This window comes from Colossoma macropomum, unplaced genomic scaffold (assembly GCF_904425465.1).
Source record: "Colossoma macropomum unplaced genomic scaffold, Colossoma_macropomum, whole genome shotgun sequence".
NCBI lineage: Eukaryota > Metazoa > Chordata > Actinopteri > Characiformes > Serrasalmidae > Colossoma > Colossoma macropomum.
This window is the reverse complement of record NW_023494790.1, coordinates 32,462,193-32,473,288: the sequence shown is the minus strand read 5'-3', so window position 1 is coordinate 32,473,288 and position 11,096 is coordinate 32,462,193. Positions and strand designations below refer to the sequence as shown.

General features: G+C 40.4%; 1 protein-coding gene across 1 annotated transcript in view; it reads left to right on the top strand.

Annotated features, from left to right (window-relative positions):
* The window catches only part of LOC118809636 (synaptic vesicle membrane protein VAT-1 homolog), a 33,422-nt gene extending 24,859 nt beyond the window's left edge, over window positions 1–8,563 (top strand). Inside the window, exons 5-6 of the mRNA XM_036573112.1 lie at window positions 1–218; window positions 3,784–8,563. The exon at window positions 1–218 is cut by the window's left edge and continues 24 nt beyond it. Coding sequence (XP_036429005.1) covers window positions 1–218; window positions 3,784–3,996 — 431 coding nt within the window. The 3' untranslated portion in view covers window positions 3,997–8,563. The remainder of the gene's footprint in view (window positions 219–3,783) is intronic.
* Window positions 8,564–11,096: the final 2,533 nt, after the last annotated feature.

The following is an 11,096-nucleotide window of genomic DNA, read 5'->3' as shown; positions in this document are numbered from 1 at the left end:
AGAGGAAGAACCTACTGGCCCTGGCAAAGTCCTGGTATAACCAGTTCACCATCAGCGCCCTCAGCCTCATGCACTCCAACAAGGCCGTGTGCGGTTTCCACCTCGGTTACCTAGACGACGAGTTCCCCCTGATTGCCCGCGTGCTGCAGACGCTGCTGGAGCTCTACAAACAGGGCAAGATCAAACCGCGCATAGACTCCACCTACCACTTCGAGCAGGTCAGAGAGCGAGAGGCTGCACAGCGCCAGCACTCCCTACACTGTTTGTTTGAAAAGCAGAAGATAAAGTGCCATCCTGTGTTTCCTCAACACTAGCACTCCCCCTTAGTCCGTTTCCCCCTCTCTTTCTCTATCTCAGTCTTTCTCAGTCTTTTCCTGTGTTTCCTTTTTCTCTTTGCGTCACCAATTCTCTGTCTCCATCTTCTCTGTCTCTACTAGAGCTGCAACAATCAATCAACAACATTGACTACATAATAATAAAAAACTGTCAACGTGGATTATTTACTTTAAAAAAGCGACATATAACGTTAACATTCCGGCAGACTTGAATACACTCTGCACTAGTGATGCACCGGAATGAAAATTCCTGGACAAAACCTAAATTCAGACATACATGGCCAAAAAAATGTTTTTTTTTTTTGTTTTGTTTTGATTTATGCTTTTGAATGAACGTGCCAAATATAACAACATACAGCATAGTAAAGAAAGAAAATATATAAATATATGGTGGTGGTGTGTTAGTGTGTGTTGCGCTGGTCTGAGTGGATCAGACACAGCAGCACTGCTGGACTTTTTAAACACCTCAGTGTCACTGCTGGACTGAGAATAGTTCACCAACCAAAATATCCAGCCAGCAGTGTCCTGTGACCACTGATGAAGGACTAGAGGTTAACCAACACAAACTGTGCAGCAAAATATATCTGATAGCTACATTTTATATTAGTTATGTTTGTATTAATACATGAGATTAATCACATGCCTGGTTGCAGTGCTAGTCTATATTCTAGGGCTATTTTTCTCTTTTTTTACTTCTCTTTTCTCTCCCCTACTTTCTTTTTCTTTGTTGTCCTCGTCCTTCCTTTCTCTATGTCTCTCCATCTCTCTTTAATTCTCTCTCTCTCCCTCTGCCATGAAAGGCTATGTTTACTCCACCACTCGTTTTGAAATGTCGGCAGGTGACATCCCAGCAGACCCACACAGGCAGCACTCCAGTATTTGTGTGCGTTAAGAGCCTGGCTAAAGGTTAAAAATCACTCCAGCTTGTTTATGTAGACCTGGAGGGGGTCTCCATAGCAACGCGTCTCCCATGACAACAGGTACAGCTAATGGCCCCCCCTCCCCTCCTGAAACAGAGGTCAACAGAGAGAGAGCGGCGTTAGTCCTTTTGAAGGGAGACGGGGAGAACAGGACTAAACCACCTGTTTACAGTCGGACCTTCATCTGTCCTGTGGACCGAGTGGACCGAGCCAACATTGGAGGCTCCCCTTTTAAATAGAGGCGGACTGTCCTGTTTGCGTGCACTCTGCTCTTTTTTCCTCCTTTTTCTTATTTTTCCTCCTTTCCCCTCTCTTGTGTTGTCCTCCGCCTCACAGACCCAGAAGTCGTGGCAGTTGCTAAGTGACTGGCCTCTGTTACCGTGGCTCTGGTCGTCAGGGTGATCTGACGGCGTTGCCATAGAGACAGAGACTGAGTAAAGAGAATGGGTTTCTGCTCTACTGAGGAAGTTGCGTGACATGATTTTTCTTTTTTTTTTCACAAATGAACCTGATCACCTCATGCCTTCCATTTTTTTTTCATCTGCACATTTTTCTTCCTTTATTTTTCATTTATGCTGCAAATCTCCTTTTCAATTTCTTTGATTTTAAGTCTTGTAAATGGCTGTAACGGTGCAGTATGTCTCTACCCACAGCAGATTTTTTACTCCATTTTCCAACCTGCTAGCTGGGTCTCCCTCTAGGAGTGTGAAGGGTAGCATGTGCTTCCTCCAAGACATGTGAAGCACCACCACATCCTTTCGAACTGCTGCTAACACAACATCACTGGACAGCTCAACACACTCAGAACACTAACTGTCAATTCTGTTACATATGCTGTCTTGGATTCCCAGCAACGGATGGCTGTGGCATCACCGGGGATCACCAGGGATCAAACATGCTTAGTCATTAATATCAGCCAGCTAATAACTTTTAACAACAGGACCAAAACAATCTAAGGCCATCTGGCTCACAGTTTAGTTCACTAGCTGGCTGTTTTGAGCTATAGATGTTACAGGGCTGGTTATAGTGCTAAATCTGTGAACACCAAGACTGCAGGGACACAAGAAAAATCATTTATAAAAGTGAAAAATTTAGTTCACTGGGGTTCAATACCTTTAATATACCAAAAACAATTTCAAAAGTAGCAAGTAATAAATGTTAAGTTTAATTTGTGAAATTTTCGCTATATCAGAAACTGAAGAAGCAACATTATATTTTAATGCAACGACTGTTCCACATTGTCTTACTGTCTGCTCAAGCCTGTAGCACAACACTTAAATCTATACAGCCAGTTCATCATCAGGTTGTCAAAGTGTTGATAGTCCAGCAATTCCCATCATTGCTACTGTATATAAAACAAATCACAGCTTGTTAAACTGGGATAACTTACTTAAATTTATACATGCGTGTCTTGTACATGAATCATTCTACCAAACTGATTCAAAGTGAGAGTTCACAACACATTTCAGACTTTTAACGAACTTATGCTAAAATATTTTTGCTTTGAGTGACCCTATACCTTAACTGTGTTTATTTCATTAAAACAAATGATTGAAAATTCCATTTTGTTACTATCAAAACAAAAAAATCTTAACACTACTAAAACTTTACCAAATGTTTCATTAGTGACTGTTTCGGTACTGACAATTTTAATTAATTTTAAGCAGAACTCAAAAACTTAAGCCAGTTTGTGACTAGAACAGTGAGGCAGGAGAGTTGCATACATAAAATCATAATATTTTTACTAAAAAACACAGAAGTTTACTTAATTGCAGAAAATATGTTTCACTACTGACAATTCTTAATGTTCACACTAATATTCAGACTAATATTCAGACACGTTTTCTTCAAAACAGGATCTAACTGCTCACTATGTGGCCATGAGGGACAAGGATGCAGTCTCCGCCTACAGACTAAAACTATGTGTTTCAGTAGTGACATGACAATTTTTTTTTGTTTTTTGATTTTTTCCCAATTTTCTCCCCAATTTAGTCGTTTCCAATTCCACCCACTAGTTAGGACTCCCCCAATCACACAATACCACCAGCGCTAGGAAGGCAAAGACTAACACAGGCTTCCTCCGAGTCCTGTGAAGTCCTTCGAACTTCGAACTGCCGCTCACACAACGTCATTGGACAGCTGAACGTGATCTGAGGAAAGTGCCAACCGCCGGTTCTGCTACGTCAGCTAACAGACACCTGCGCTCTTGGATCCCCAGCCACGGATGGCTGTAGCATCACCAGGGACCGAACTCATGGTCTCCTGATGATAAGGCCAACGCTTAGATGGTTGAGCCACTCGGGAGCCCAGATGGGGACAGCATTTTTTTGAACAACGTTTTTTTTTTTGTTGAAAAATTAAATTCGTAAATCTACATCTTCAACTTTAAAAGAAAAAAAAATTAAAAATACAAAAAATGCAGTATTATTTGTACAAGTTAAATTTAGGGGTCCTCCCAACAGAAAGTACTCTATAAATGATGGTTTTGTATATGACGAGTTCTCTTTCTCTCTTTCTCTCCTCCTCAGGTGGCGGATGCAATGCGGCGAATGCAGGAGAGGAACAACATCGGCAAAGTGATCCTTCTCCCCGAACCAAAGAAGGAAGAGCCCAAAGCAGAAGAGGACAAAAAGGAGAGCGCCAGTGAGGACAAGAAAGAGGGAGAACAGAAAAACGACATCCAGAAGGAAGAGCCCCAAGAGGAGGCGAAGGCAGAGGAGCCGAAGACAGGAGAAAGTTAAGCCGCCCGATACTGTGATGTATTCTCATAACGGAAGTCTCTTCTTCAGATGGGAGGGGCTTATAACCGAAAAGCAGGGTTTGACTTTCATAGGGTTGGGTTGGGGTTGCAATGATAAACAAATCAATCACAAAGACCGTAGGGCGGTTCCTTAAGAGAAATTGTTGAGAACTTTTGATTTACGTTAAGTGACCATTCCCAATTCACTATATAGACACCATGAAATGCACTAGACCAACTAACGGAATAAGCACAAGGGGAAATGTTGAGAAACAATGATACTCAGAAGCATAATCTCAAATTTACAACAGTGCTGATACATGTAACTTACACCTCTTGTCGCACAACCCCCACCTTTAACCCTGATTCAAGTCTGAGAAAAGAAAAAAAGAGAAATTTTGTTGTCCTTCATTGCAAAATATGGAGTCTGTGCCAAATAGCAAGTGCTTTTTGAGCTAGCCAGCTAGTTTTAAGGCACATGCTAAGACCAATATTGTTTATCTAAGTAGCAGAGTTAGCTTTTATCAGATCCTCACTGGGTTCAATGTTATATGTTCAAGTTAGCAACCTGGTGGAATTACGTTAGAACATTGTGTGAAATTTAGCTTATTTCACATGCCATTCGGTTTCTTGGAGTGTTTCCTGGAGCATTTGTGCTTCTTATGGATATGCTAGTGGTCCACAGTGCATACAATGATCTGCTTTAGGCTAACTAACTTGCATGGTTTCAGCAATTCCTGCGTACTATCTTCAGTGCCACCTACACTATGCTATGATTCTTAAGACTCACAAATCTAGTAGAGGTAAATTTGTGTAAATCAATTTGTACATTTTTGTTAAATTAGATCTAATGAAACTGAACAAAGTATCCAGTTAGTATTTGAAATGGATGGAACCCAAAACTGGATTTGCCGTGAGAAGCTTACAAACTCCTCCACAGTGTCCCGTAAAGCTTTAGCATTAGCTAGAAAACTGATGTTAACCTAGCTAGTTAATAGTAACCTTAACTAGCTAGGTTAACGTCTGTTTTCTAGTGAATTCAGCGGCTAAAGCTTTAGCATTAGCTAGAAAACAGATGTCAACTTAGCTAGTTAATAGTAACCTTAACCTAACTAGGTTGAGATGTATTTTCTTTAGACTTTGCATTGGCTAGAAAACAGATGTTAACCTAGCTAGTTACGGTAACCTTAACTGATAGTCTGTAGTGCTAAATAAAAGAAACCTGTCATTAGGGCGGCCACAATGGAGACTCTGCACCAAAATCTTTTTGAAGAATTGAGACACGTACAGTGTAACTAACACTGATCTACAGCTAACATTGGAAGAAACCAGCAAAGTCAGTCATTTAGTGCGCTGTGAGGGCCAATCCTCCAGGAGAGCACCCAAGGCTACCGCAGGTCATGTGCAAAAAGCTCAAGCCTCTCGTCTTCTCACTTCCACTATGCACCTGTTGCACACCGTTTCTCAGGTGACATACGTCTGCCTTCGCGGGGCGTTCTTGATAAAACAGGACTGATTTAGCGCCTGTTAGCCCTGCACCTTACACATGGCACAAGCCCCCTTGTTTACTAGAATCCCTGCCCAACAGCCTAAATTTTGAGATTTTTTTTTCAATTAGCAAATACAGAAAGAAGTAAGATAGTAGTACTACTCAGTTACTGATTGAAGTCATTGAAACAGTTTACCTCTAATCGAGTCAATCAAGTGCCAATGTGCCGTATAGCCGCACAAACCCAGGCCTTTGCACCCCTGCCTTAGCTCTGGCCCCGTCTGTATTGCACATTCTTTGGTCAAGACAACCTGTGAAAATGGCCCAAATATAGAGTGAAGAGGCCAAATCACTGTTTAAAAAACCGGAATAGATAGTAATGGTAGGTTTTTGGTGATGTGATTAGCATTTAGCGTGGCGATTCCTTATTGGCTGGGGACAGGAGGAGCGGCGCGACTGAGAGTTTGTATTCGTGAGTGAATGTATTCGTGTCTCCGTGGGCCGTATCAGTCGTGTACACCTGTATCTCAGAGGGTTCAGGGTTTAAGGGACATTGTGAAGTATATTCCTGGAAAATGGTGTGACGGTATGCTGAAGTGTTTTCGTCTCTTTTTTCGTTTCTTCTGTGGTTCGATTATCGTGCTATGCCTGACTACAGCGTGCCAAACTGTCCGCCAACTACTATGCCTTGATGCGAAACTCGTGTGTTATGGAAGTGTTGTACAAGGTTGCCTTCACTTCCTCAGTGGGCTCGAGGGGCTCTGAAAAACCAAGCATCTCCAGACCATGAACTGTAAAACCTGTCGGCACAACGTGTAAATAGCTTCTACAAGCAGTCGCTGCACTATTTTTTAACTCTTCAGATTCGCTCTAACATATCCTGTTAGTCAGAAAGACAGCGGTCCCGGGCTTTTACTGCTTTTACTGCACACATGTGCTTCGATTCATTTTCCAACATGATCTTCCAGCTCCCGAGATTATAGCACCAAATCTGACGCAGAGGTGGGCGATATGGCAAAAATAGAACACACTTGAAGACAGTTTTATGATACACATAGTTGTTTTTTCTGAGGCTTCTTATGTTGAAACAGACAAAAATTAGTTTAGTGCCACTTTTGAACTATCGAGAACTATAAATTCAATGTTTCATACACTGAACTGCACTAAATCCAATTAAACAGGGCTAATTATGTGTTCTTTGTAATGAGACATGCAATTGGTCAGTTCTGCGCAAATAAGACCACCCTTTAATTATTTCGTTCCCAGTCAGAACAGCCAGTAAGTACAAGTTATTCATTTTTCAGCATCAGGAAAAAAGCAGAAGCCTCAACAGCGAAATATAATATCAGATTTTTCAGTATTTCGCATCAATCTTTTCCCTTTATTACAGCTTCCATTCTTTTCCGAGACTTGCTTTCAGTTTTTACAGGGATATTTTTACACACCTCCAAGAAGTTGCTTCTCACGATACAAGTGATCTGAAGAACATTCATTTTCCCCTCTCTCTCAAACATGAAAGCTTTAGTGCTGTTTATCTGATGGGGACAGTTTTGGTCATCCAGGTCTTGTATGGTTGTCAGAAATCCCGTTTTCTCTGTATCTTTCCATCTTTTTTTTATATTATATTTCGCTGCTGTCCTCGTATCTCCACTTTTGTCGTTTTTCAGTTTTTGACACAGTTTGAAAATGTCTTTACATTGTGTGTAAATTTGATGATGAATGGACCAAAGGAAACGAACCAAAATGACTTGGAAAGAAGTCTGGTTCCATTGACTTACATGTAAAAGTAAAGTATGTTTTTTTCCTTCTCCTGTAAAGTTACCATTTTGGAGATACAAGGTTTTGTTCCGAGAGCAGCGATTTTAGTGTTTTGTATCAGTTTATACATATTATATTTAGTTGTTGAGGCTGAGGAAATTATGTTAAATTTACATTTTCTGTTTTTTCCTTGCGCTGAAAAATGAAAACTTGTTTACTGGCTATTTTCACTGGAAACTGAATTAAAGAAAAGGAAGTTCTTTTGCATCTTACTGTATATTCCACAGTACATCATCCATACTGATGTAATTCAAAAATATCGCCATATCACCCACCCCTACTTCTACAGCATATTCCTGACAACTTTCACTGTGGATTTGTAGGTCCATTGGCTGTAGAACTCTTGCTTAAAATGGTGCAAAACAGAACGCAAATTTACTATTTTTTTTTCTTTTCAGAATAATTTAATGTAACCGGTTCCATTCTGCATATTTGTCTCTGAGCTTGTGTCTGTGTTTTTTTTTTCTTTCTTTTGCAAAGCCAGGAAATCTTTATCATACACACACACACACACACACACAGACAATAAAGTGTTCCAGCCAGGAAACTTGAATCCCACACAGCAGAAACACATCACAGCAACAAATAAATGAGCCTTCGGTTAAGTCAAGGTCACCCTTCTGCTATTAGGTCACACTTTCCTGTTTTCCACCCTCTGATCGCTGCACGAGTTGGGAGTAGAAAGCAGAGCATTTGGCTCAGGCCTGAGTCCCTACAGCCCTCGGCTTAATCTGCATTATAGACTAAAAACGATGTAACTCAATCACAGCGTGATAAATGAGGCACTCTCACATTTGAGCCCATTTAAAAAAGCTCAGAGGAAAAAGTAATGCATTGAATTAACTTGACTGAGTCGAGTAAAATGTGTTACATCAACACAGTCATGAAGACAACACTGTGTTGATGTAGTATATTTCATGCATGTGGAAACCACACGTGAATCAAGTCAGTTCAACACATTATTGTTTTCAGTGCACTGATAGAGGAGCTTCCTCTAAACGGTTAACTCAGAGTCGGAGGAAGCAGATGTTTTTTGCAGCTGTGGCAGAAACTTAATGCCGTGGCACCGTTCAGAGGAAACTAAAGGTCCTAATCCCGGCTGACGCTAACCTCACACATTCCTCTTTTCTGCCTCAGTAGACTCACAGTCCGACTTCATCCCCCCTGCCTTCTCTTCCTTCATTTCATACATCAACTTAAACGCCTAAACGAGACATTTTGAGTCAGGACCCCAGATCAGACCGCACCCAAATCGCACACATCCTATCACTTCTGGCCTTTTTAAAAGGCGAATACGTTTCAGTTGTCATGCCTCCTCCTCTTCAGTCCTGGGTTGAGCTCGGGTGAAGACCAGACCCAGACTGTGAAGAGGATTGAGAAAGCTTCCGTCAGAATGTGTTCTGCTTTCTGTCTCGCCAAAGGGCACCCACGTTCAGTCCCGGCTTCAGAGAGCTGCTATTTCAGTGCTAGTGTTTCCTCCCGTCGTCACTGGACAGACCTTTAAAGCGATAACTTGTGGAAAAAATGTCAAACTGAAGCGCCTTAACCTCAAATGTGGTCTATACACCGAGACACATTTGGCGTCTTTTTGTTTAGTTTTGCTTTGTAAGGGAAGCTTATGCCCCGCCAATTAGCATATTGCAAACTGCATGCACAAATCATCAGTTGTCTCAAACTGTGTCAAGTTATTAGACAATCTCTAACAGACTTTCGGACACTGTATGACGTATGGCTATCTACAAAAAATGGACACAAGTCTTTAGTATATCTTGAAGCTCGTATTGTGTCTGTACATTTGACTACATTTGGGGAAAAGAGAAAACCGTTAACTATGACTTTAAGGCCAGATTTAGTCTGAGTAGATGAACTGTAGGTTAAGGTGGAGGTTTAGAAGTAATGTGGTTAAGATTAGGGTGGTTACCCCCCCATTGATGCTTTGACCTTAGGTTGAACTCAGTACACAGTGGGGTCCAGAAGTCTGAGACCACATTGAAAAATCTGTTTGTTTTTTTTTGTTGTTGTTGAACCTGGAAATAAACAACAGAAAGTTTTAGAACTTTGTGAAATTCATAACAGAGAAAAGTAAAATGAAGATGAAATAGTCAAGATTCTGCACTGTTTCTTGGTCACTATTCAAATGTAACCCATTCATGTCCAAAACAATATTTAGTATAAAATGAAAATGCCACAGAATTTGCTCTGATTGATCTAAAGTGGTGAAATTATGTGCAGTTATATATAATTGCACATCCAACAGTACTCACTTGAATTTTTGGATTATATCTACTTTTAATACTTTTATTTACTGTCAGAACTGAGTAATTCCATAAGTCCAAAAGACTGAATGTAATATGACAAATTAGCACTTTTTCTTTTGCCTTATAAGTTTGGCAAATTAAAAAATGTCTTCAGAATTGTGCTCAGGCGAGCTCAGAGAACACATGAACCAACTGAAATTTAAAATTTCAGATATGGACATTAATGGGTTAAGCAAATTTGTAACACTGACTCAAAATTTTCTGATTTTCTTAGATTGAAGGTCTCTTTCATTGAAGTACACATTTAAACGACTCTCCGGTGGATCTGATCTACTCATCAGGCCGTTTGCACCCACTTGTGGAGGCATATCAATTACTAAGAAATTCAGAAAATTCACGTTAAACTTTCAAAGATTCTACTTTTCACTCAAATTATGATAGAATTTGTAATGAGAAAACGTCACATTAAATTAAAAAAGAAAGCAAAGTGATGTATTTTCACTAGTGGTCTCAGACGTTTGGATCCCACTGTATCAGCAAGCGATGTTCTTGAATGAATCATTCTGTCCTGGCCACTCAACGAAAAAAAGAAATAAAACTGGCTGGACTGAGGGTGGGTGGCCATATTTCTTTGGGCCTTGGTACTTCCTGTATTGCTTGACGTTTCTTGAGTCGGTGTTTGCAGAACTTGTTACGATTCCGCCACTTTGTATTCCAAGCCTCTGAATAAATAACTGCTTTCGTGCTTGAGACTTGTTTATATGATGCTGTTGAAAATGAACTTGGAAATGTGATGCTTTAACAGTGCGTGGTGTTGCAGTTTTGCCTTACAAGGTATTGTACATGTTATCTGGACTGAATAAAATGCATACCAAAAACACGGCCGCCAATCTTTCTCCTCAGTTATGTAAATACAGGACATGAGCTAGGCCTCAAAACTGGCCACTGCTCAGCTCTTCTGACATTGTTATGCATTTCAAAGGCTTTAACAGATCAAATTTCATTTGCTCTTTCATGCCATAGTGAATGACGTCTACTTTGAAATCAATGTGAATCATAAATCATTTCCATTCGATGACAGATCATAGCAGGGCGAGGTGGGTCATTCTCCATTCTGAGTAGGAATTCTAGTGGAAACATTTTTAAAAATTCATCCCAAAACTATTTTACAGTCACTGGTGTTATATGAATATGGTGTAACAGTGACGGTGACTCCAGTGACTTTCTGGTTAAAACTGAGGATTTTGTGAATTGGCTGACTCATTGTTGGTCATGTGACCTTGTGCAACTATTTAAAATCAGTAATAAAAATGATATTTATGGCATTACTCTGACAAAATTTTAATTACCCAGCCATTAAAGCACATAACACCGGTGACACACAGAAGTTATGAGCTGCCTGATAAACAAAATTATTAATAAATTAGTGAAATATAGTGAGCGAGAGTGACTCGCCTTCTCATGCCTTCCTCTCTGATGAGCCTCGACCCAAAGCAGTTTAATAGAGCTGAAAATACTGTGTTGAAATGTAATATG